We start from the raw sequence: 27,547 nt of genomic DNA on the forward strand, positions 1-27,547 counted from the left end.
TCATTCTTCTTTGAATCAAATGCAGATTTGTCCTTCCCTGTTATATCATTCATCATCAAACTGTTTTACTAATGATTACTCAACCCTCCAAAGAGTACAGTGTAAACGGATGTTACCACGCTGGAAATGAATCATAGCTGCATCATCCTGATGTTTTTTTCACCCGTCTCAAAGATGTTTCACACACATATATTGGATTTCAATTTAGTCATTTGATAGAAGGGGACACATGATATATTACTGTGAAATAAACATAAATAACTGATATTGCACACAGGCAGATACTACTAGGAGTACGGAGTGTCTGTCTGGGGTTAAAAGACACCCTTGTAGACAGCCAAGAAAAAAACTACATGAGCATCTGGGGTTACAAGAATAGTAGGTGACGCCAAATGACCTTCATAATGCACCAAAGGTTGTCCTAGAGGCTCAGATTACTTGATACAGTTATGTGCCATTCCAACATCTTTCATTCAAAACTGTCTAGGCACATACTAAGATATACTGTAACTCCATTTGACCCTTTCATATTCCATATTTGATGTAGAATATGTTAATAAACTAAAATATAAACCCTCACATTCGGCTAATAATTAGCCTTTGTGGATACAACAATCAGTGTCAAGGCAGCAAAAGAGGTTTTTTTTTTAATTAAGTTCCTGGGTATCACCAAAGCAACAATGCTCAGATTGCTTGGCAGCAGCAGCCAATGTACACAATACACACTTAGACTAGTAGCAGTATGCCAAACAATGTTAAATTTGCATTATGGCAGGAGGACCACTGTATTATATGGAGTAACGCAGTTACCACAGTATATCAAATTAAATAAGGTATAACTCAATAAGAGTTACATTCTTCTTCTAAGCCGAATGCAACTATTAACTATAAATTAAAATCAAATCTGAACACAGCCGTTGAGGTCTCTCATGCCCTTAGCTGAATGAAGATTTGTTTACACAGCCCATGTAACAACCCTAAACCACCAAAAGAGCTCTTGTTCTTTATTATTTTTTTCACTGAGGAGTTTATTGCTATTTTGTTTTTCACTAGAGTGAGAAAAGGATGGTTAAAGTTGCCCTAATTGCTCATATTTATGAATACGATTTGAGGCAGGCGTATTCTTCGCTTCACAAAAAAGAAGTTGAAAATAAAATGAAGTAAAAAGTTAGTAAAGTTAGACTTGAAAATTGATAAACTAGGATTCTTCACATTTGCACCAAGATCAAAGTATTACAATCCTCTGTGAAACAAGACTTCTATTTCAGCTCTAAAACGAAAGCGGACACAGATCCATCAGTATTGTGAACACACTTTCCAGTATGTTCTTTGAACTCTCTGCTCGTCCGTGAATGGCTGTTCAGTAAAGGTGCCCCCATTGTACATTTCAATCTTTGTCCCACTGTACATTGAAAGCCTTTATTCACATACAGTGCAACGAATGTTTCAGTTAGAGTTAGGGAATATGTGTGGTCAGCCCATTCTCCCCTCAACCAGCTGGAAGGACACGATAACATCCAACAACAGGCTCCACTTGAAAATATAGTTATGCAGATTGCCTCCTCTGATATTTTTCCAGATTTGGATAAGGAAAACTCAAATTCTCCAAAGGTAAGCTTCTCCAGGACAGGAGAACAAAATGAATAATTATGGTATATCCCTTTACCTTTGTAATAATGAGTAGATTTCTATATTTCTTTGCTAATTGATTTGTAAACCCAGAAATGAAAAAAACCCACATTTCTGTTACAGGAAATGGTGTTTGGAAAGTATTTTGTGAATGAGAGAAACTTTCGGTAATTTGCACCCTAATGCAACATCTGCTTTTATATAAATGCGTATTAAGTGATAAACTAATTCTTGATTGTAAGTCAAGCAGTTTATCCTTTTGACGAAATTCATAGCGAAAAGTTTCACTGAAGTTTGTTTCAGATTTCGACATTCTAACATGAGGCGATGAAACACCAAGGAAGCTGTTTCATGATATTTACTATGTGGTGAATTTCTAGGTCAATATCTAATATACTATTTGAAAGCCAGACATGTGCAAATACACCTGGTTTTATGCACCTGCTTCCTCAGTAAGACTATTGAGTCATACAGTATTTACGTTCCATTATGATTCAGTTATTGAAACATTCTGTATTTTCAACTTCTGTGTTTCCACAGAGATGGGAGACTGGTCCATTCTTGGCCGCTTCTTAACAGAAGTTCAAAACCATTCCACGGTCATTGGCAAGATATGGCTGACGATGCTGCTGATCTTCCGCATCTTGCTTGTAGCCCTTGTGGGGGATGCGGTCTACAGCGATGAGCAGTCCAAGTTTACCTGCAACACCCTACAGCCTGGATGCAATAATGTCTGCTATGACACTTTTGCTCCTGTCTCACATTTGCGCTTTTGGGTCTTTCAGATTGTTCTAGTCTCCACACCTTCTATCTTCTACATTGTCTATGTCCTGCAAAAAATCACCAAGAATGAAAAGTTAGAGGATAGGAAGGTTGAAGTGGTACCTAGGTCCTCACCTTTACTTGAAAAAGACAAACACATAGGAGGAGATAAAGAGACAACACTTGAAGCCGGCAGTCCCTATACCACGACCTACAACAATAAGGACTGGAGGTCACGGGAAGGTGAGTGTGAGGAGAAGAGCCAGCTGGAGGAGGATATGAAAGAGCTAGGAAAGGACCCAACTCAGCTCTCCAGCCAAGTACTACTTATCTACATCATACATGTTTTGCTGCGCTCCATCATGGAGATAATCTTTCTCATTGGACAGTATTACCTATTTGGATTTGAAGTTCCACACCTTTTCCGATGTGAGACCTACCCCTGTCCAAACAGAACGGACTGCTTTGTGTCTCGAGCAACAGAGAAGACCATCTTTCTCAATTTCATGTTCAGTGTCAGTCTGGGTTGCTTCATCTTGAACATTGTGGAGCTGCATTATCTAGGCTGGATTTATATTTTCAGAGTTTTGTTCTCGGCATGCTGTACATGCTGTGTCTCAGAAAGAAACCCTGGGCAGCGGATGGATTTATACTCCGACAACAACCCACTGTTGCTTGAGCTCAAACACTCTCTACGTGGCAGGGTCGTCCTGCAGACCACCTCTTCCGCGTCCAGGGACAAGAGCAGCGGTGTACCAAACCAAGGCCCAGCCATCTCCTTTGAGACAGACTCCACGCTGGAGTGCACTTCGAAGAGAAATCCAGATGAAAAGGAACGCAGCAAGACTAGACTGCACAATATGGTCAAAATTGGAAGAGGGAAAAAGTCATGGCTGTAAATTTTTCCTTTGTGTTATAGGCCTGTTTCCATCTACGGTATTACTGCGATTTCAGGGAGAATCTATGACAGATTCAGTGTATTTGTTTCTAGCCACAGAATATCTCACCAGTCGCACTTAACATTAATAATCTGGAATTTTGAAATGATTTGGAGATATTGCAATTTGTTTACCACTCCTGGTTCAGATAGAGGAAAGCACGGATATTAATGTATTGCAGCATTTTATGAAAATGTGTCTGTAAATATAGTCAAATCTGTGTATTTGCTGTGATTTATTCATACTGCCACTTACACTACCCTTGTTGAAGAAACAAGGACCATGACATATCCTTTGTAAATAGAAAGATGATGAGTTTCAGCAACTTCAACAGAGTTGACCTATTAAGCAGAACTGCACTAGGGCCCAGTGCCATTCTGGTTTAGAAATCTATGTTGATCTGATTCTCATTTTGTTTTGTCCTTCTGCCAGAACCCAGATTTCAGCAAAGTGAATAGAGTGTAACCTGTACAGTAAACTACCTGTACGGAGTGGAACAAAGTGATGACTTGACCATATATCTGAAAAAATATTATTGTCGTCCTTTAGACAATTACATCCCATAAAAGTTGTTGAGCCTGGGATAAAATGTAATTATATATTAAAAGGTCTCAATTGTACATGTATAAACAGGGGAGGCACACACTAGTCCTAGAATCACGCACTCAAAGATTTAAAAGAACATTCAATATATTATTAGAATTAAAATCAACACCCTTTACAAAACCTATAAATTAAGACACGTGGTTTGGCGTTGAGTTCTAAAGTGAATCATAAAAAGTAAAATTAGGCAGTATACCCAGTTTACCTGTGTCTGTACCATACCTGCACATTCAGTCTTCCACTAAGTAAAAAGACCAGGAGGGGTCACTGCTCTCCGGTTTACACTGGTGCTGCCTTCAAATGCTGTTGGAATTACTAGAGTTGTTTAAACATTAACGACCCAAATACGATTTTAGGGCTAGATTCGGCACCGTTTGCCCACATGTAACATATAGAGATAGACTTCATGAAAGCAGTTTAAGCAAAAGGTGGTGAAAGTGTTCCTTGAATCATTATTTATTTCTGTGGTGTTCTTCTATCCACATAATTCAAGTTCCATTTGCATATCCATCATTCATCTTTAAATTCGCCCATATATAGACTACATTACTACTGACCGCCCGTTTTTAAAAATAAAAACAAAAAACACAAACACGACATTGATTGTATCGCCAGGTCGTTTATAACCGACCATGATGTTGTTAAATCGGAGCTTACGGGAAGCACTTAAAGGCAGCACAAATACAATTCTCGCACCTACTATCCAATACTATCACTTCAAAGGAGGAAAATGCTGAAAACTTCAAGCAAGACAACAACGCGGGCATTTACAGGTAGGTTAGTGTCATGTCTGCAAATAGCGTTCACTCTGTGTTAATTTATATTAATGGCATTGTTGCACTCTCTACTGAAAGTGTTCCCCAAGGCCACCGGTGCTACAGAATGAGGGCAAAGCAGCTTAAAGGGAGAATATTACGGCCAAGCTCTGGACTAGTCGCAGCGACAACCTTGTGCACACCAAGTTCAGTGAAGCTAAACAACAAGAATTTGTTGTCTTTTCTTGTGAAAAGTCACCAGGAGACTATTCACAGTTGCATTGTATAGTGCTGTAAGGTTGTATTGTTATTTCATAGCCCCTGTGACCTCAGGAGATGTGATTAAGTGCGGATTAAGTGCGAATTTACTGTTTATGGGTTCACACAGGCTATGTTTGTGCAAGGCATTCAGGTTCCATGGAATGTTCGGATGTCTTGCATCACTTTAATGGTGATGCAGAACATTGACAGCAAGACATATGAGGTCAAAGCTCTTCCAACCAGTGCTTGTATGTAGGGCAACTTCAAATGCATTGTGATGTAGACACGTGTATGACTGAGAAAAGAAATCCCAAATCTTACATTAATGTTTATAGGTAATTTCCTTTGTTGAGACTAATGCATCAGTAAGGGATGCCATTTTCCATACAGCTGACACAGTGTCATCTGATATAAGTGACTTTAATTGTGTTGATACTGTGGATTGGAAACATGTCTGATTAAAATGTAGGCCACTGCAAGATGAGAAGAAGAGTTATCAAATGAGATGCGATACGATGCTTGATCAAATGTCTTTTATGTGTTGCAACAATAAGTTAAAGAAGAATGATGTTAAAATTGTGAACAGGACTTGGACTGTGTACCTTGACAACTGATGTGCCTTCTTTGTGTGGGAATATGTATTATACTGCATAAGAACACAACAAATAATGCATTTTGAAGGCGTATATTACACAAAATAAAAAAATATAACAAACATATATTTAACTTGAACGTATCTAACTTGCATGAGGAAGTTACTGTACTGCAATTTTCTTTAGCACAGCTGCCATCATTGTGCATGTGCCATTACAGATGTGCATGAAAACAATATTGGCCAATTATCTGCATGCCTGTGCCTTTGTCAGTCAAACTGAATTTAAGTTATGACTAAATTAATAAATGTAAGTTCTTAGGAAATGCTATCTTAATTTTCTTCTCCTTTTCCTCTTCCTTACAGATGATATTACAGGTCCGTGGCTACTGTAGATACTTTCACTCTGTCCTTTCGTCACTATAAAAGAATTCAAACTGTTATAAGACCACAGAAAAGTTTGAGCATGTTTCACCTAATTAAGAAAGACAAGGAGAAGGAAAAGGACTTGGGAAAGAAGGAGAAGAAAGAGAAGAAAGAGCGTATGTCCCAGGCAGAGTTAAAGAGCCTGGAAGAGATGAGCATACGCAGAGGCTTCTTCAACCTCAATCGAGGGAGTACTAAGAGGGACTCTAGGAGCAAGTTGGAGATCTCTAGTCCTATCCCAATTAAGGTGGCTACTAACATGGAGCTCAGCCTGACAGACCTGGAGGTTGAGCGCCTTCACGACACCCTGAGGCAGGATATGGGCCAAATAAGTGCAAGTAGCTCTGGTGAGGATGTGAAGGGAAATGAACTGGATCATCGCCACAGCTCTGTAAAAGAGAGAGCAGCTAAGTTTGGGGAATTGGCCAGGTCGAATTCTGTGTTGGGCCAGAGGCACGTGTCTTTTTCCCAGAAGAGCATAGAGGATGATGCTTTGAAAGCTTCAAATGTTTCTGGGCAGAACTGGACTACGTCTTTAAAGTCCCTCACCAACCCAAAAGGCACCAACATGGTTCACATTCCTGAGATGGTGGAGAAGACATTCCCTGGTGCAGACCTACAGTTGCCTATGCTCGTTGCTCCTCCAATACCAGACCCAAGAGAGCTGGAGCTACAGCGACGCAACACCGGGGATTTTGGCTTCTCTCTGCGGAGGACCACCATGGTAGACAGGCAGCCTGATGGAGGAGCGTGTCGGCGTGTGGTGCACTTCGCCGAACCAGGTGCTGGGACCAATGACCGGGCTCTGGGCCTGGTTCCAGGAGACAGGCTGGTGGAAATAAATGGGATCAATGTGGAGAACAGGAGCAGGGATGAGATCGTGGAGATGATCCGTCAGTCTGGAGAGTCAGTCCGACTAAAGGTGCAGCCGATTCTGGAGCTGAGTGAGTTGAATCGCAGTTGGCTGAGGACCACTGAAGGCCTTCGCAAAGACATATTGGATGTAAGTAGTACTGTTGTATCACTTAAAGTCCACTTAGTGGTCGATTCTAACTTGACTAACATTTACTGATTCCGTTTCTTTAATGTTGTTACATAATTTCCTACCTGTAAGTGCTTACACATCATAATGCTGCTTTTTTGTTGAATCTTGTTACAATTTCAGACTTTTTGAAATGATTCTTCGTGTCTGCCTTGCACTGAAAAACAGAGTTTGTACTGTTGTGTTGCTCCTGCAGCTGTGTTATTTTGGTTTTTAAATATATACTTGGGGGGTAAAATTTACTAAAATTACCACCCAAAATTACTGTATATGCCAGCCTGTTTTTCTCAAATTGGTATTTCTTTCTTCTAAGCATGTGGTTTTGCAACCGCATGTAGTGGATTAAACATATCTAGATTATGGGTGGAACTGTAATGACACTGGTAATGTGCTTTTGTGTTTGTATGTATGGGGGAGTGTGTGTTTTGAAAGAGAGAATGTGTTCTGTGTATATATAATCCCCCCTCCCTCCCCCCTAGTCCTTTGACACTAAACAATAGGACGCTGAAGGAAACAACGGCCCAAACGCCACCACAGACCTTGGCCATATGGTCTTGTAAGACTTGGCTGGCAGCCCATTCAGATCTTGTTGCTCGGATAATCATGTGCAACAAGTAGAGGAGCATCAAGTTAAACTCTTTATTAGCACAACAAACTCCTGAATTTGATCAGATCAGTTACTTAAGATAGTGGGTGAGATAAACTTTGTCTCTGGGCAGTATACTGTTATTTAAGCTATATCAGTAATGCTTTCATGGTGCTTTTGCATTTGTATGAAAATGCTTTAAATGTGAAGATGTAGGTTTTATTCTGTAATCATAAAATTAGAACAGATAGAATAGATAGGCCTAGTCTTAATTAAAAGCCGCAGCATATTAGTTACACTCTTAGGATAGACTTACATGTAAATAGAACGTCTCACTAGTATAATTTCAGTTTAAAACTGCAAAAAAGCCGAATACTGTTAGATGTTATAAACCTGGTAAAATTATAGTTCAGCCCTACCTTAGGTAAACTATTGTGTGTCTTCATTATGATACATAAAATGAAATAATGTACTTAGACTGATCATATTCAATCAGTTAAATAATTCCTTTTGACAGCACAGATCTTTTCAGAATCACACTACAGAGATCAGATGGTGAAATTATATAACACTGACTGACTAACTAATTCAAAGTGTTTTTGTGTAATGAAGGAGATTATCTCCATTCTTTCAGAGAACATCAGGGTTGAGGCGTGGGTCGCACAGCTTGGTGTGAAAGTTCAGTGCTTAAGCTCATATTGTGGGGCCATACTTGGTTTGTTGTTCTAGCACATAAATAAGATGTAAAAACTTCACTGTACAAGGATAGTGTGTAGAGACCTGAGAGATTACAGCAGTGACAGCAAATAACACTGGTAACACGATACCAATGTTTCCAGTGTTATTTTGTGAAGCTCACTTATTATGAGAACCATGCACGTCTTACATAGGCTACTATAACAAAAGTGAAAAATGATGGGGCAGTTTGTTTTACATGTATCATGTGTGTTAAAGGTGGGAAAGGGTGATCAAATATTAAGTTATCTGAATTGATGTGAAGTAACCTGTAAGATAGCAGGTGTGAACTTGATATGTGCTTATCTGTTTGTGTGTCACATTGTCTCTCCTTCCATTTAATCCTTTTACCCATGTAACCATAATTCGGAGTTACATGGGACTGTGACGGTGGATATGTACACAGCCAGAGACACCATTCATTTACTTTTCTTTGTCCTACATTCAAGTGATCTTGATGATTATCATAAGACAGGCCATTTTAAAAAGCAGAAAATGTGCACGTTAGCATGACCTAGAACTAAAAGCACTATTTATAGGTGGTTATAATAAGATCTGGATTCTAGATCTAGAGCTCTGCAACATACTTAGAACTCTGATGCATGGGCATTTTTAATGTTGGCTAAATGTATTTAAAAGTTAGTACTAACGTTTAACATTTTGGGAAATATGCTTATTTGTAAGGTGTAAGGTGAGACGTTTTATACCATTCTCTCATATCTGTCTGCTAAAAATGAAGCTACAGCGAGGCGACTATTAATTTAGCTTACCTGAAGCAGGAGGAAACAGCTCACCTATCTTTGTCCAAAAGTTAAATAAAAATACCTGCCTGCCAGCACCTCTTAGTCTAGCCATAACTAGTCTACTAATTAACATGAATATCTCTATCACTGTAGTGGTATCTGTATCGAGTTGGGGTTTTACAGTTTTTACAGAGCTTTTTGTGCTGGACGATTTCTTGACTTTGTGCAGTGACTTACTGGAGTCTTGTCATCACTGTGAGGTTTCCAGGCAACCATCTGTGTAACTGCAAAACTTCAAGGAGCGTAGCCTACAATAATAAATAGCTGGTTATTGAACAAAAACTAACCGTTCAGGTTTGGCATCAGCTGAACACCTGCTCTCCCTCTGTCTGCTGCAGACAGAGGTCATACTGTTTCCTCATTATATGGTTTCTGATTACAGTAACATCAGATGGTTCACTTCAGGCTGTGTAACATCCCTCACGTTTACAGACAACAAACAAATATCTTTACTTATACTTATAATTTGTCTAAATTGTCTATTTGCTATTAATAGGGTAGTAGATCACTTTTCAAGAGAAATAAACTTTAAATGTGCCTCAACATTATTCTGGGCCTAAATTAAATGATTTCATGGCGAGACCAAGTATGCACAGCTGAGCACATGAACCTTTTGTCCATTGGGTGGCAGCCATTGTCCACACTACATGAGGCCAGAACAACTATTCTTCTGTTTTGTCCCTTCTGTTTTATTTCCAATGCTTCCAGTGTCTTTCCTGAGTCACTGTACGATCTTCATAATAGACACTGAGTTTTAGACCACTCAGGCCAGTGGACGTCTCATTACTGAGATGTTTGGTTGGGTCAGATTACATTGAAATGTAGTCTGTTACTGAATACAAATTACATGGCAATTTTTGAACATCTCAAAACATTTTCAATGCAAACTAAAATGCATTTTGCATAGTCAGCATTTAGAGTAGGTTTAATCAAATTACCCTTCAAAACAGTCTGGAGCAAACTACTGGTGTACGTTGTATATTCTACAACGTGTGGAAAGCTGTTTATTTTGTGTAATTTTTTGTTGCTGCTGTTTTAATCAGAGGCCAAATGCTCTTGTAACGCAAGAGGAGCACTTACTTTTAATGTTCACATCTTCCATTTTCAAATAAAAGTACTCCATGATTCATAAATCATCAAGAAAGATGATAAACTTGAAATTAAATGAAAAATGTTTAATAATTTTAAAATTGGCATAATTCAAAGACATAATCAAGAATGTAATCAATTGTTCCTCAACAACTAACTAACTAGCTAACTTGGTAACTAAGCTCTAATTACACATTTAAAAAATGTTTTTTGGGTTGATTTTGTCATTGCAACCTGGCTGAAATGACACCAATCGACTCATTTCACTATTATGTCAAGTCACTTTCACCGTTGATAAAAATTACAATATAAAATAAGTTTGAACTATTGTTAAAAAAAATTATAACAGTATTTGAAACTTGAATTTCATCCACATGGGCTCTCTTTACAGTTACTGTGATTCCTGTATGGTTTTAACATGGGACAGAGTTTAGGAATAAAAAAAGCTTAAAATAACCAAAACCAGTCTGGGTGGGAATTTAAGATGGATCCTGTGTGTCTAAACAAGGTGCACAATGAATGATGATACCATACATCTGTTCAGTTTGTGTAAGTAAATCCTGCTGTACTGCATGTGAGCAGGTGTACAGTGTGTAAGTGGGGGCTGTGGTACCCCGTGTCTTCTGTTTGTTTCACAGACATTCTGAAGGGTGGTGCGCTGTTAGACACTTTTCAATTTTCCACCTGGTCGAGGTAAATCAATTGGCCAGAGGCAGTGTGCAGCCAAGTTAGGAGGCCTTTTTTTTCCAGGGGACTCTAAACAAGCCACTTTTTAATTTCAAAAACACGGTTTAAATATGTTAGCATAACAATAAACAGGAAAAAACAGATTGATGTAATAATTCCTAGATCGTACCAGTATGAGTAGTATTAAATTAGTCAGTCAGTGTTATATAATTTCACCATCTGATCTTTGTAGTTATTATTTTATTTTATGTATCATAATGAAGACACACAATAGTTTACCCAAGGTAGGTCCGAACAACAGTATGTTTAGACTCAAAATCATAAACACAGAAAAGTAATAAAACTCAAACTTTTTGAAGTTTGTTTATTCCAATTTTAATATATTTTAATTTAGTTAAAGTCAAATTCTTGTTTCTGTGTATCATTATGTTGAGTACATGTCTGAAATGCATTTGAATGTTTTACAATAAAAAATGGAAAACAAAATACAATAACAATAGTAATGAAAAGACAACTTTCAGGTGCACATTTTACTTTATATTTTAAATTTAATATTACTGAGAGCCTGAATGCCAGGGTGGCCCATGGCTGACCTGATGTTCCCATGTGGACATCCCCTCACATATTTGTCATCCTATACATTTCCTTTTTTCCTGCAGCCCAGACACAGTTTTGTCATTAGGAAATTAGCAAATGGTGTAATCTCCACCTCAAGCTGCCCATTTAAATCACAACATCCCCCTTTGCAGTATGGTGATGCTACAGCAGCAGAGAGTATTAGCACAGGCTTGGATTAGAAAGAGGCGGGGCTTTCCAGAATAAAGATGTTTGGTTCATGATACAGGCTATACTTAAATGTTGAATATGTAGAATCTTTATTAAAAGCGGGGTGTTTTGAGGGGTACAGAATGAAGGTATTGCTTTTCCATAAGAAATATATTTAGTCTGAATTAATATTTTAATTTTTTTTTGACGGGTTAGACTATGACTTTCTGTCACGTTCTGTTTACATTGTACCGGCCAATAGCGGCCGGCATTGCGGGTTGCCAGGGTTGTCTGTTGTTAGGCGCAGCTACTGTAGGCTGGCAGTGGGTAAAATGGAGTTTTCCAATCCTGCAGCTGCTTTGGAGCCTCAGAGAAGAGGGCGTTATATGTCCCAACAGCTGACTGACTGGAGACGGGCAAAAACGAGAGTCAATATAGGCCAAGCATTCACTCCATTGACTGAGATGAAGGAGTTCAACAGAATTAAAATGCACGGCAAAATGGCTACGTTTCTCCTTGATTGGTAAGCTACCTTTAATGTTTACTTAGCTGTAACGGCTAACGCTAACGGCCTTCAGCCTCACTGTCACTGCTGTGGAGCTGCTGGTCTGCTCACGCAGATCAGGCTACAGGAACAAGGAATCATTTTGAGTTGAGAGCTAGCTAGCTAATGGATTAAACCCCACTCGAAAAAACACTTTCAGTTGAAGACAGGCTAACGTTAAATACTGTTGTAAATTAGTTGATTAGTTGAAATTGGTCGTTACCCTGTATGATTCATCACTTGACATGCCGCAGGCTGATCGCTTGACACACTCTGCAAGGAACCTGGCAAAATGACTGCTGGAATTATTTTTTGTTGTTGCGACTACGATCTTGAGACACTAGATGGCGGTGTTCTGCTCATTGTCCGTATTCAACCTTTACGATGCCATGTTCCTATCCCTGCATTTAATATTTCATAATTTAATACTTTTTTGCCCTGGTTTCAAACCATTTGTGACTGCAGTTTGACCTGTTAAGACTCTTTTGTTTGGCACTGAATCCATTTCTGTCAGTCAATAGGACACAGACTGACATAAGCAAGAGCTATTTTGATTGAGCCTCGTTATTTTTTTTATTATTATTAGTGCCACTACATGTAGATATATTGTATATACAAGTACTTTGCATGCATTCTTGTTTGATTTAGATTATGCATTGTTATTTTGTGAATACACAGCAACCACAGGTGAGAGCACACCTAAGTTGCGGCTTCCTTTAAATCATGCCCCTGTGGCCCACTTTCAGAGAGAAGTTCTGTCTTTCATGCCTTTTTACTATTACTGGGTAAAATCTGGGTCATTGTGATGTCCCATGATTATTTCTGCTCTTAGTTCCCAAATCATATATACTGATCAGCTGTCTCAGTGATTTCTGCCTGCTTTTCTTGGATTACACTGTATGGAGATTTCAATCTGAAGTGATCCGCTTCCATCAATGAATGCAATACTTTTATTTTCGGAATTTTAATCATTCAGCCTTCAGATTTTGATAGTTTTTCTTTTTTGTCTCTTCACCTGGTCAGTTTTGCATTCCCTAACGGAGATTACAACGCAAATGTATAATGGTTTGATAAATAAAGAAATAGCAGATATTGTTGTGGGCGAAGAATCTATATTGCATTTATTTCTAACATTATTTGGACAGATCTCATATTATTGAAGGATTTAACTGGGTCAGAATCAGCAGTGTTGTTGGTGTATTGAGTCCTTAATCTTTGGCCTGCACCAACCATGTTTGGACTGTCAGCCGACACGATGCTGTGTCCTAGTAACTGACTCTGGGGATTAGCAAACTGTACTAGATAGAGCAGCTAGGCTGTGTGTTTGGCTGGATGTAGCTGAGTCCTAATATGTGAGCTTCTGTTTGTTTTGTTTTTTTTACCATGTGGAAAGAACGCTTCATAGCAGATTGTAGTCTATTTTGCAGGAAGGCACTATTATTGCACAGAAAAATTGATTCACATGATACATAAGCACCGGTTATTTGCTAAATTAAACTGTTCATGAATTGATGAAGAGGAAAAGGGCATGCCAAGATTGGATCAGCTCATCTCTGCCCAGCCAAGCCTGGGCTATGTTTTGTGTATTCCCATACTCTATGGCACGAATGAGTAGAAAACCTACCTCCAGGCAACTCACTGTTGCACATGTTTTTACTCAACTGGATTTACAATGCGTTATAAACAGAGCTCTCACTTTAAACCATGTCATGACAGATTTTGTTTTGATTGGGAGAGTAGTGCAGTTACAAATTCATATCCAATGGATATACAATCTTAATTTAGAGATAAAAAGGAACTCAGTGTGATTTGTTGTATATCTTGGCTCCTGTAACCACGGCTTTGTGCGCCATTCTACACATGCACAATATTTTAAATTTAGGTCATTCATTTGCCTGAGCAGAAAACTCTATAAAAACAGAGGAATTATTACATTAGTCTATAACTCCCTCTTGTGGTATGGTGAAGAACCTGCCTTCCACATAAATTACAGACATGGTGTGGCCTTCGATGATCAGCTTATACTTTGGTTCTTTGCATGTGTTTGCATGTTCACCTGTTTATCTGGTTTCTCACCTTACAGTGCATGGAGAGAATTCTTGTTTGTTGTGCAGATAATAATGTGTATTCTTCATACTGAGACAAATGTCTTACTCAACCTGTTTTTTCTGGAGGGGAATGGAATATAAAGTAAGCTTTCATTCAATTTGGAGTCTCTTTGGAGAAGGAAATTGTGCACTTAGTACTGAGTACTGATATATCTTATCCTCTGTCAATCTCTTAATTACTTTATTGCTTCTGTATTCCCCTCAAATGGAAAGGGGAAATAAAAGTTTGTTTATCACCTGATGATTGAGACCACCCCCTAATTCTCTGTCACCAGCAGAAGAGAGTGGCATTGAAAAGTGGCAGTGTTAATTGATGTTCTTCTGCAAGTTCTATTTATAGCCTTTCTGTATTTCAGCAGCTGTCCCTCTTCTATCTCCCTGCCCAGCTCCTCTCACATTACCCCCCCTCCACTACTCAGACCACGGCTTTACTGTGCTGTGCTGACTCTGACCCCGCCCTCCCACCCACTCATGACTAGCGAGTGTGAGCTCTTTACAGACCCAGGTCCTACCCAGCTCTAGCCCTAACTGCACTGCTTCAGTAACAGGGCGAAGATTGGAAGGTTAACCAGGCCTTGAGAGAAGGTAATGGGCGCCGGCCTCTGGTTGAGTGTGTGTGTGGTGAGAGGTGTGATCTGCTCTGGGGGTGTACATGCTCTGCTTAGCAGTTCCATTTGGGCACTGATGGCGTCTCAGAATGGCCTCCTTTTGCTGCTGAAACTATTTATAGGAGTGGACTCTGATGAAAGAAGGGCCAGAGATGGTGAAACATGTTGCTACACAACTACTTTCTATGAGTAGAAGGCCCGTTTTAGTCTAAACTGTTAATGAAAAGCAGTTGACAAATTTGAGGGAGTTGCCTGGTTATTTAGTATAGATACAGTATATGTGTGAAAATCACAAGTAAGTTTGTTTTGATTTATTTGCCATTAATATTGCTGACTTTAAAGTGTTTTGCTATCGACAACACCACTTTCTGTTGTGTGTCATATGTTTTCTGATTGATTTGTGCTATCACTATAAATGAGACAAATGACCAAGTCAGTCTGCTGAGGTGAAGGGCAGTTCTTCAGGCATAGTTACTGTAATTGATTGTAAGCAAGGCCCACATATAATAAATACCACTACTGCAGATATTCAGACTCTAAGTCCTGTTTGCAGAGTGTAGATCTTACTTTATGCTTAAGGTTAATTGTTCATGTCTCCCACTTGTCTCTTGTAGGGTTAGGGTTAGGCAAAGAAAGCGAACTATCTATTTCATCATGTTGTTCGTGTGTTCTGTCCTCAGGGCTGCATGGTCCCACTGCCCTGTTGTGAGCAGTAAATAAGTTCACAGTATCCCACCACTCACCCCTAAATTCCCATTCTTCATCGCAATGTGCAGTCCATCCTCCTCCCCTCTGCTCTCTTTTTTTTCTGTCATCATTCTATACGTTTACTCTCCACGTCTCACAGCTTGTTCCATGACTTCTGGCCTATCTCCATGGCGTACAAATCACGCTTTTCATTCTGGGAGCAAAAGGGAAGTTTCGCTTTTCTGTGTTTTTCTGTAGTCAAGTCTTTCTAGTATCTAGTATCTGCATACTTTTGTTTGTTGAATTTGTGAAATGCTCCTTTATGTTTACGGAGAAAAGCTTTGGTCTGAATGTGTGGTTTAATCTTTTTCGTATTGCTTCCTCTTGTGTAGGTTAAAGTTGAGAACAAGTCAGATGTAAGTGTTTTTTTCACCTGCATGCTTTTGGAAACTAATTCACATGATACAGTTTTGTGTGGTGTGGTACAAGATAAGAATTTCTGTAATACTTTTATACATGCTAAAGGCAGAGAAGGTAGAAAATGCACCTGTACATGCACTTAGAGCCTGTTGTCTGTTTTGCAAAAATCCACCGCCTGTATCATTCTGTCCACTCAGGGCAGGGGCGTTTGAGAGCAGTCACAGGCATACGCTAAATGATGTTAGGAATTTCTATCTATGAGTAAATTAAGTCAGTCTACCTCCGTGTAGTGTGTACTCCATGCCGTTTATCGATGAGAGAAAAGACAGCGCATTCACAGAAATCTGGTGCACACGAACTGACGAGCGCTCGATGGGAGGGAGCTGAGGAGCTCGTTGGTAGTGGCGGAGGGGCGTGAGAGTTGTAAAAATTTTAAATATGACTGAGTCAACTCGATCTGCCAGACTTGCCGTCTGCAGCTTTAACTGTATGCTGATCTGGTTTGAGGGCAAAAGCTGTTTTGAAAATGGGACTAAAGCGTGAGTTTGATAAAAGGAAATTTTTTAACAATTTAAGGTGCACTCACCCACTACCTGGACCTCGCGTGAATGCTTCTTGCCTGCCTATACGTCACACGCATTGATTGATGTCATCGCGATGCGTCGCTTTGTTAACAAATCTTTCCATAGACCTCAGAGTTTTTGTGCGTCTTGTCCAACTGTTTTGGAATATTTTCATCCCACCAAATCTGCAGTAAACACTCCAGCTCTGCATCACACCAACGTGAACCTTTCGCCGCCATTGGTTTAAATGTCCACGCATGGTCTGTCCTTCTTTTTTCTATGTCCAAACAGGCGCACATAAAATGACGTCAGAACCGCCGAGGCCTCGTGCTCATGCTCGTGCTCGTGCTCGTGCTCGTGTGCCCGCTCGTGCTCGTACATGTGCAAACGTGCTTTACAAAGCCCACCTCTCCCAAACGGGCCGTGACCGGCAAGCGCACCGCTCCTAGCAAGGTACGGTTGCACTCACACTGGTCAGACAAACTAGACTTTATCCGTGAAACGTGCTTGGGCACGGTACGGATGGACAGTGTGAGTCCTTAGTCTCTTCGTTGTCAACACTGAGCATCACTTGGCCAACTGTCTGAAACAGTGTCTACAGTGACTACAAACAAAAGTTATGTTTACATTCAGTGTTTCTCACCTAAATGCCTAACAAATGTTTCGAGTACCTTTCCAACTATTTTCCTATAAGCTCTAAAGTTTCAGAGTTACAGAAGCCCATAACTTGGTGTTGAAATCTTTGTGACAGTTTATGCCAGCCATGGGAATAATTAGCACTGTTGTTTGCTTTTCTCTGTTTATATCCAGTCTGATTTAGATAATAATCAGCCTCAGGCAGGCACTAAACCCGGGCTAGACACAGGAAGTGGTCAACAGTCAACTGCATCATCGGCCGAAGAGTCAAATGCTAACGTTGCCATGGGCGGCTCAGACAATCCAGGGGAGGAGCAGAGTTCTAGTGGTAAAAAAGTTGTGAGGATTGTGAGAAGAGTTGTTAGACGTGTGGTTCCTCCCGGGACATCAGAGCAGAACCAGTCTGCTGTTCCTGAGTCTGCAAGGGCTGCCTCTGCTGCAGACTCCATCATCAAAACCAAAGGTGCTAGGCAGGACAAGGATGATATCTCCATGGGCCTGACCAGCCTGATGGGCAGAGGTAGAACCAAGGAGCACCGGCCTCGCACCCGCACCCAGGACCGCAAAGAGGACATGAAAGAAGAGGCGAAGCAGGAGGAGGAGAAAGGAGAAGTGAAGGAAGAGGAGGAAATACCTACTGCGGAAAAAACAGAGGAGGCCACATCCACATCTGTGCCCTCTACTACAGCAACTAATGCCGCTCCACCAAGGTTTAATCCCCTCACCCCTCCAGCTGGATTCATCCCCACTGCCAAACCCGACCCTTTGGCCCCGCCTGCTGGTTTCATCCCGCTCTCCAAACAGAATCTATTGAGTCCCCCACCTGGTTTCATCCCTGCCAGAAAATCCAGTCCCGTGCCCCCAAAACAGAATCCCCTGGCAAGACCACCAGGATTCATCCCTGCCCCAAAGACAGACCCCCTCGCTCCTCCTGCAGGGTTTATCCCAAAGCCTCGTCTAGTTGCTGTAAAGAAACCGGAGGTACAGAGTGAAAAAAGTGCATGTTTGCTACTTAACCTCTGGGTGGAACACACTGATTGACAAGAACACGGCCATTACTGTTCACACGTAACATCCTCATTATCCCCTAGAAAGCATCTTCAACTTAAGCAGATTTGCTTTTGGTTATGGATCATTTTTTACAACTAGCATTTTATTACTACATGTCATCTTGGTGTTTAACAAAATTGCTCTCTTCTACTAAAGTGCAAGTTGCTGTTGAAAAAAAATAGTCTTGAAGTGAAGGGAAGCAGGGTGCATGTACCAGCTCATGATCAGATTTCATCAGTGGGTATAAGGATGTACTTATGGCCTGCACTCTTGGTCATTTAGAGTTGTCTGTGAGCACTGAGCTGTGACTCATTACTGTCACTTCTGCAGGAAGAGCATTGGAGTTGTGCTGAGGTACAGAGGCAGGGGCTTTAAGGATACGTTGGTATTCTGTTTAAAGAACCACAATAAGAATTCAAATCAAATTAGTATAGGGTAAACTAACCGGTAGTTGCCAATTAACAGCCAAAACATTTAACCAGAAAATCCAATATCCCAGGCGGTCATGCATCACCATGTGCAGCTTGGAGCTGGTTCTTGGGTTACTAGCATTCAGCTTCAGCTTTAAAATGTATTTCTGGACTTTTATTTTGTAGCTGTCCTTTCACTTTCAAACTTACTGTATATATGCTTTCATAGTCTCTCTTTCAATTTTGAACTCCAAATAGGTTATTTTTTGTCCTGTTGTTAAGTGTTTTTTGGCATTCTGTCTGCCAGCAGGCCATCGGAAAATTTGATCCACAGATGTCCATGACATCTGGCGAGCAGTTGGGTATTTGGCCTTGGAGCGAGGGATTTGATTTTGGAGATATGCACCTGGTGCTTCTGCTGAGGGATATTGTGTTTTTGTCTTCTCTTGTGAGAGATTAAGGTTTCTTATATTAAGGGAAAGATCAAGATGTGAATGTAGAAATATACATTTGTGTTTGCGCTGTCTATTGATTTTAGTTTTCTGCTCTTACTGGAACTACACAGCCATTACCATTAGACATAACTAAACTATCGTTTACAGTTTGACATGTAGTTATTTGTTTTCCCCCTTAAGGCTTTGTATGGAAGTTTGTTGAATTTCAACTTTTAGCCTATGAGATTACACAGAAAAGGTTAAGTTACTTAGCATCTTAAGATATAGGTTAATTAGAAGTAATGATTCCTTCAATGTTGGTGCAGTTGTATAATAATTCAGCTGAGACAAGCTAAATTATTTAATTACTTTAAAGAAATTTGCAACAGCTTGTTGCTTAAGTAACCATTGACAAACAAAGGCCTTGAACCATTATCCTTTTGCTGCAGCGCTTAATGATCCGATTTTCTTTAATAGTCATTTTCCCTTACTCATTTCCTGATTGAGTTAACTGGAAAATTAAATTAGCAGGAACAAACAACCCTTGAAGTTGGTAGTTCTGGATGTGTTGAATTGAATAAACCAAGCTAAAACATAAATGTCATGCTCATCTTCATCTTCCTATGTCATTTCCATCTCTGTGTGTGCACATTTGTCTGTCAAACTGTGTGTTTGTGGATATTTGCATATATTGTGTAAAGGTAAAGGAGACATCTTGTCCTCCCCTGGTCCCCGATGATAAACCCTCCCCTGTTGCACTGCCCCAGGCTCTGTCTGCACCAAATAAACAGGTGTGTGTTCATCTTTCTGCAAATGTACATCTAACTTTGTGTTTCTCACATTCAAAAAAGCACCATTTTTTTAGTGGAATACTTCTATGTGCCCACTCAGTTTTCAGTTTGTCTAAAGTGAACAATACTTTCCTCTGCATCATTAATTTTACTTTCTGGCTGCCCACTTGCAATCGCTGGCCCTGCTATCCAACTGTAGGTCCCAGAACTGATTCCCTCTGAGGAGGATTACAAGCGTGTGAGGAGGATCTTCGCCCCCAATGGCAGTGATGTAACTTCTCTCTTTGAAACTTTGCTTGTTTTGCACCTGCCGTGCTTTACCAAGGCTTACCCTATTACCAGAGTCAACTACTTGCGCCCCCATAGAGGAAAATGTTTTCAAAAATGACCCAGGTCCATGGCTGTACCAAGCGGTCTGCTGATACAGGGGTCCCCTTCATCGTTGGCCACGTGGTCTGAAATCGGAAACCCTTAGACCAAAGGGAGGTTTTCTCTCTCACAAATTATGGTGTTTACGTCAGAGTTAGTTCAGGCTTTCTTGATCTGAAATTGTGTTCCCTGAATGTTTATATGATATATTGGAGATAAACATATTTTGTGGATACTTTAAAGTGGAACCAAACCCCAGAGTTTTAGCTGAAAAAAAAATCAATAGCTGGGTGTAAACCAGAAGACACAACACAATATTTATTAATTAATTCATCCCCCCCCCCCCCCGCTCGTCCCTGTCAAGGTTGCGGGGGGGGGGGGGGGGGGGGGCAATCCCAGCTGACATTGGGCGTGAGGCGAGGTACACCCTGGACCGGTAGCCAGACTATCGCAGGGCACATAGAGACAAACAGAGACAGACAACCATTCACACTTACGGGCAATTAAGAGTCATCAATTAACCTAACACCTAACCTCTTTGGACTGTGGGAGGAAGCTCCTAAATTTCACTTCTAAATATGCATATATACTGGTTTTCAGCTGAAAACAAAAGTGCTTTTGGGGTTTAGTTGCTCTTTAATAACTGATTATAATCTTACATTTTTGATCCATACATGCTATCTTAAATGGTATGATGTATGCTATGTGATTGATTGGTAACACATTTGTTTCAGAAAACACATTTGATCTGACTTGCACACGTCTGATAATGACTTTAAAAGCTTTAGCTCTGTGTTTCTCTTGCTTCATGCCTTCCTTTTATTCTTTTTCTAGTATTATCTGCTTTGTCATCCGGTCCAGAGGAGCATCTGTGTACTGTATGACATTGTGTTGTGATTATTTTGGCAGTGCTTGATTAAATGGCAGTGTCTGGTTATTTTTTGTATGTAAGTTTAGAGCACAGAAAGGCACTTGTTTTTATCCCTTCCCCTGTTGTCTCATATTTTGTTTCATGTCTCTATTTTCGCCTCTCTGTGGGTCATCGGCTCGTGACTTGCTGCTGTTCTCTTTGCTGTTTGCATGGCTAGCGTGCCAGAGGCCGCAAATCCTCTCAGGTATGGCATGCTCGATGGTGGGCTTGCCGCACTCCCTTAGCCCGTAGAGTGCTGGAATCTAAGCTTGTTTTCCTCTACTGACCCTCTCTGCCCTACTTTGTCTGTGCCCGCCCGCTCGTCTTTGTCCCCACACTGCTCTCTTCGGTTCATTCAAGGTTCATGTGAGGACCCAGAGTATAGTAATGCAACACAAACCCGGTGGTCACCAAAGTTTTGTCAGGGATTCTTGATCAGGCTTTAGAGGACTCAACAAGACTTTACTCTAATACCTACATGTAGATACTGAAGTTACACAGTTGTCATATGCATACAGTATATTTGTATATCATATGCCATTATATCCTTGTATATCTCTAAGTTCATTAGCCTAACCAATTAAATTTTACAACTGGCTGCATGCTGCCTTGTATTTCTACCTTACTGTGTACAATAATGCTAACTAATCTTGTTAACTGTGACGGTTAATATGAAAGAATATTAATATTGTGCACAAGCCCCCACAGACCAACACACTGTACATCAATGCACCTTGTAATCTTTGCTCATTAATGCATTAATATTGGAATATGGTGAAATACTTTAATGACTCACATATTCTGCCTCCATTGCTTGACTTACTGTTGCTGGTCTTGCTGCAGTGTTTTGTGTTACGTTTTTTACTGATAATAATGTGACCTACCATATATTGTTTGGATCGTGCACTTGGAAATTGCAAGTAAATGTAATGTTTAGCTGTTTAATCAAATCACTAGAAATACTGACTTCTCAGTTGACTTCTTCTCCTTCCCTTCTCCAGTCCAAGCTTGTAGAGGACCCTGTGGCCATCCTTCAGGCAGCACACTCAGCTGCAGCTAAGGTCTGACCATGGTTACTAACGGACTGTTCTGGTTGCATCCCCAGTGTTTCATAGTGACGTGTGTCTCGTGGTTTCTGTGTGTACTTGTAAAGGGATGTGGGAGGATGCCCCAGTAGTAAGTGAGACGGTGCCACCACCAGGAAGGCCCAGGTTTCATCTTCCCTATAGCCCAAACTGTAGTATCGCCAAGCACTCTGCAGTTAACTACCTGTTGTCCCCCACATCTTAACCAGAGGGAGACAATCATATCTTGGTGGTATCAGGAATATGTTAGCTTGAGTGCATGTCAGAGTGTCTGTTTTCCATGCATGACTCTCTTGGAATACTTGACATAATTCAGCTGTTTTCTTGTTGTGTTTTAAATTATATATATTTATGTCTGCTGTCCCCCTAAACTCATGTATTCTTGTCTATGTGATGCACTTGATTGTAATACATCCCCCCCTCCCCCCCCGCACCTTTTCAGTGAAAACATTACATGCAGTCAATGAGATCAAGAAAGTAGAACGGAACAATAAATGAGCAGCGCAGTAGTATAAAGAGGAGAGGCGTCATTGGTGTTTATCTGTGTCTGTCTGTTACCTTGCTGCTAGAGAGAAATTGAGGATTGTTGTTGGATTTAATTGCTTCACATTTCTATTGGTAAGCCATCAAGTTCTATTGATTAAATGATGGGCCAAAATGGAGTTCTCAAACTAGTGAGAGAGTAACACACTTATCAGCAACAATCGGCATTTGCTCTTGAACTCCTCAAATAGTTCATTGTCTGTTCTACTCTCATTATATTTCTATTATTGACATGTTCCCCTGATGTGTTCATGAGTTGTAAGTGGTATGTGGAAACAACATGGATGCTACAAGGAGGATTTGTTATATTTTCAAGCTCAGAACATTTGAAGAATGTGTTGATAGCTGTTTCCAGTATTTATCTAACATATTATCAGGGCTAATGCTAATTAATTACATTTCTAACTAATTTAGGTCACTCTATGTGAGTATCAACTAACAGTTATCACCTAGTGCCGTATTAAAAATGTCATACAATTAGAAAAAAATGCAATATTTGAATTCATAAAAAGTTTCTTACCATCAACTTGACTATTTACTTTCATCCGCCATGTTTCTGAGTAATATGATACCAACTCTGCAAGTTGCGCACCAGCATTTTTGTAGACTCTCCAAGTTGTTCCAAATTTTCCCTGTCAGGAACTAATTTTTCCGATTATTCTGACACCACATGAAGTGAGCTCTGAAGGGTGCTTTAAAGAAGGAATATGTATGTTTTCCTGCTGGGAGGGTGTAGTGTGTAAGTGTAATGCACATAAATGCTTTCTGAAATATGAAAACAAACCAAGTCACACAAATTCATGCAGGCTTTCAAACTGAAAGAATCCCTCCACCTAAGGAACACACTTCCCCTTGTGTCTCAAGTGAATGTGAACTGCATGTTCGTGTTTGTGAAAGTTTTATTAGTAGGATCCTTGTGTAGGTTATTTTTCAATCATTAATCATTCAACTGTGTTTTTTTTTATTTCACTCCTCTATTCTGCAATGTTTAATTATTGATTATACACGTTTTTCTCATTCTGATTGTTTACTTGTTTCTAACAGGGAAGGACTGAGGAGCAGATAACGGCAGAGAGAGCCTGGTATAACACAGAAAAAGTATGGCTTGTCCACAAGGATGGATTTTCCATGGGTTAGTAAATCTGGTTCTGGGTGACATTTGATTGTTGGACTGGGTTATTGAAGCTTAGAAAATGCTTTTGATATTTTAAAATTAAAAGAGCGCACCAGAGTAGACTAGACCTTAGGCTGTGGGTAATTAGACTAAGCATGTTGCATTTTCAGCTTTAATGAAGTTTATACGTTATTGAAAGAGATACAACCGCCACATGTTATCAGGCATGTAAGATAAGGTGAAGCTTTTGAGATCATATGTCATGATGAATTAACTCCACACTTTGTGGTGATGCAGCAACTCTCCTGAAGACAGAGGCAGGCAGTCTGCCAGAGGGGAAGGTGAAAATCCGCCTGGAGAGTGATGGATCTTTATTAGATGTGGATGAAGACGATGTAGAGAAGGTATTTAATCATCAAATCAACTCTGAACCACATCAATTACGGATGACATCGGGTGAGTATGTGATTGCTTTGACTTTGACTTTGTACTTCAGGCAAACCCTCCGATGTTTGACCGAGTGGAGGATCTGGCCTCTCTGCAGTATTTGAATGAGTCCAGTGTTATGCACTCCTTGAGGCAGCGGTACGGTGGTAGCCTAGTGCACACCCATGCTGGGCCCAACATGGTGGTTGTCAACCCCATTAGCGCACCCTCGATGTACTCTGAGAAGGTAGGCTGCAGTCTATGCATATAATGATGCTCTTTTTTTATGGAATTGCAAAATATGAAAGGGTAATTAGAATCTAATAAACTTAAAATATATTAAATTATATGTATAACCACTCTTCTCCTTCACTCTCTCTTTAACTTCTTTCCAGGTGATGCAAATGTTCAAGGGCTGCAGAAGGGAGGACACTGCTCCTCACATTTACAACATGGCTCAGGCTGCCTATAGGAACCTTCTGACCACTCGCCAGGATCAGTCCATTGTCTTGCTGGGCAAGAGTGGTAGTGGCAAAACCACCAACTGTCAACACATCATCCAATACCTGATTACCATTGCTGGCAGCACCAACAAAACATTCTCCTGTAGGTTGGAAAGGAATTATTATTATAAAGGATTTCAATTCAGTGCATGTTGCCCCCCCCCCCCCCACCATACAATGTTTCTTTGTCTCCCGTAGCAGAGAAATGGCAGTCGGTCTACACAGTTTTGGAGGCATTTGGAAATGCCTCTACTTGTATGAATGGGAATGCGAGTCGCTTCTCCCACATTGTTTCCCTGGACTTCGATCAGACAGGCCTGGTCACCTCAGCGTCTATCCAGGTACAAATAAACACATTTATATATTTTATTTATTCAAATCGCGGGTGCTCAACCTCTGGATTCTGTTCTCCTGCATATCCACTATGATCGCAGACATGTAATAAATTATTTTTGATTTTCACCAAACTCTAGCAGGCTTTGTTGTTATGTTTACTTGCACTGCCCATAAAAAAACATTATTTTCTATCATGCTAATATCCTGTCCTGCCTTTCAGACCATGCTTCTGGAGAAGATGAGGGTGACAAGGAGACCAGGGGGAGAGGCCACTTTTAATGTCTTTTACTACCTGATGGCTGGGGTAGACGGCTCTCTTAGGTCAGGATTAATACTGTTATACTGCCAATTAAATGCACAGTGCACCACTTCACTGGGTTAATATGTTGATACACTGAACTGATATATTACTGCTTCCTTAACTCTGATTATGTAGGCATTAGTAAACATGAGATATGTTGATGTCTTCAATGTTGTTCTCATTTCTTCATCAGAACTGAGCTGCACCTTAACCACTTTGCTGAAAACAATGCATTCGGAATCATGCCTCAGACTAAGGTAAATTGCTAATGGGAGGTTTGCCTGTTTTTGAACAACTAAAAAATGGAAAAAAATATTGCTTCTACCAGTTTTAAGATGGATGGTTAATTATTTACTCATGTTAAAGCAGGTATCTGATTGTACCAACAATTTATAACTAAGTGGTCGGTCCATATACTGCAATGCTACTCACCTACCGTCACCCAGCAGAGTGTCATGATGGATTGCAGGAATGAACAAAACACCAAGATCTGCTGATGTTTTTAGAGTCTATCTTGTCATCACTTAAAGGAGCATTAAAGGTCCTGTGTTATGCTCCTTTTCACATTCATACTTTTATTTTGGGTTTCTCGTAGAACATGTTTACATGCTGTGATGTTCTAGAAAGACGTTATTTTTTATCTTACCTTTGTCTGAAACACTGTCCCTTTAAGCTCCCTCCGAGTCTGCTCTGATTGGTCAGCATTTCTTGGTCTTTTGAATCTGCGCCTTTTGCAGCTCGGTACTGGGGAATGACTGTAATGCCACTGTAGAAGCACTTTCTACCTATATATAGTATAGTTGAGACAGCACAACTATACGCATGTTCTGACGGCTCATTTAAGGCACAGTTACTCAATACGAGCTTTGCCTTTCTCTGTGGATTATTTGATACTTTCACAGTGTTAATATAGCACCTCAATCTTCTTTTTAATCAACAAAGCTGTGGAAATCTTTTTTATATGATATGAGACCTTTAACCATTGGCTTTTATCAATGTGTCAGCATCCATAGACACAGACAAATAACACAACATTTTTTTTTTTTTTAATAGATATGAGGATGGATCAGAAAGTGTGTGTTTTGAAACATAGCACAGTCTCAACACCTGACAGATGAATCACTGATGTTTATCAACAACTATGCTCAACCTTTGCAGATATAATTAGTTTTATGTGTATTTTTAAGTGGCCAATCTCCTAATATTACTTGAGCACATCGTATAGAGGATTTCTTATGATGCTTTTTTAAAAATATAACTAACAGTTGTAGAAATACATTTTATTCGACTTTATGTTTTACCTGCCAGACTGAGGATAAGCAGCGTGCCTCGCAGCAGTTTTCCAAGCTGCAAGCAGCAATGAAGGTTCTTGGCATCAGTGGTGATGAGCAGAGGGCCTTCTGGCTCATCCTTGGGGCCATCTACCATCTTGGGTCTGCAGGAGCTACTAAGGGTAAGATTGCTCACCAAATAGTTTCTCATTCTGTAGCTACATCAATTATTTGTTTGGATAATGTTAATCATAGTATAACGCATACCAGTACCATGGGATGAACAGGATAATTCTTGATTTATACTCACTAGAGTACGTGGTAATACGCTAAAATAGCCTGGAATGACCCTTTTTTACCCAAAATGTTTGATAACACTTTATGTAATCTAAGAAATGTCAAGACTGCATTATATCACTGTAGGTAACGCAAGACAGCTGTAATCCAGATGACTGACAGACTGAATAATGTATTTGCACTTTAAAGGAGTTGCACAGTACACAGGTATAAGGCTTCTTTACAGCAATGATCTACAGCTCAAAAATAAAAAGTTAGGCAGGGAAAAAAAGGGTCACTATGTCAGTATCCAGTAATTTTCCTGGGCATTACAGAACAGTACTTCCATATGAAAACTGACTGATATCATTTGATCTTATCTTTGCCACATATGTATCCTGCTGGCTCTGGTCTTCTTAACCTGGGCTGCTATTAATGCTCACATACAGCAGGTGAAGTGATACCTCTGTCAGGTTGACCCTATCAATC

At 40.1% G+C, this 27,547-nt stretch overlaps 2 protein-coding genes across 9 annotated transcripts in view; both read left to right on the forward strand.

Moving 5' to 3' along the window:
• Window positions 1-2,171: 2,171 nt before the first annotated feature.
• LOC310956687 (gap junction delta-2 protein-like) lies at window positions 2,172-3,290 on the forward strand (the record flags this gene model as incomplete). Its single annotated transcript, XM_083927017.1, has 1 exon — window positions 2,172-3,290. One exon carries the CDS (start codon window positions 2,172-2,174, stop codon window positions 3,288-3,290), a length of 1,119 nt encoding a protein of 372 aa, XP_083783143.1.
• Window positions 3,291-14,793: 11,503 nt separating this feature from the next.
• The window catches only part of LOC310956443 (unconventional myosin-XVIIIa-like), a 55,331-nt gene continuing 42,577 nt past the window's right edge, over window positions 14,794-27,547 (forward strand). For 3 of the 8 annotated variants that reach the window (XM_083926652.1, XM_083926657.1, XM_083926651.1), the window contains exons 1-16: window positions 14,796-14,910; window positions 15,781-15,845; window positions 16,011-16,036; window positions 17,414-18,220; window positions 19,835-19,924; window positions 20,124-20,195; window positions 21,128-21,166; window positions 22,205-22,264; window positions 23,876-23,963; window positions 24,243-24,349; window positions 24,442-24,618; window positions 24,767-24,977; window positions 25,073-25,215; window positions 25,431-25,531; window positions 25,705-25,768; window positions 26,820-26,964. In XM_083926652.1, the coding sequence (XP_083782778.1) occupies window positions 15,809-15,845; window positions 16,011-16,036; window positions 17,414-18,220; window positions 19,835-19,924; window positions 20,124-20,195; window positions 21,128-21,166; window positions 22,205-22,264; window positions 23,876-23,963; window positions 24,243-24,349; window positions 24,442-24,618; window positions 24,767-24,977; window positions 25,073-25,215; window positions 25,431-25,531; window positions 25,705-25,768; window positions 26,820-26,964 (2,167 nt within the window). In that variant the 5' untranslated portion in view covers window positions 14,796-14,910; window positions 15,781-15,808. Of the gene's footprint in view, window positions 14,911-15,780; window positions 15,846-16,010; window positions 16,037-17,413; window positions 18,221-19,834; window positions 19,925-20,123; window positions 20,196-21,127; window positions 21,167-21,236; window positions 21,409-22,204; window positions 22,265-23,875; window positions 23,964-24,242; window positions 24,350-24,441; window positions 24,619-24,766; window positions 24,978-25,072; window positions 25,216-25,430; window positions 25,532-25,704; window positions 25,769-26,819; window positions 26,965-27,547 lie in introns of those variants that run through there. The other 5 variants (XM_083926658.1, XM_083926655.1, XM_083926653.1 and 2 more) reach the window with 5 other exon arrangements.

The sequence above is a fragment of the Echiichthys vipera genome, assembly GCF_963691815.1.
Source record: "Echiichthys vipera genome assembly, chromosome: 14".
Classification (NCBI taxonomy): Eukaryota; Metazoa; Chordata; class Actinopteri; order Perciformes; family Trachinidae; genus Echiichthys; species Echiichthys vipera.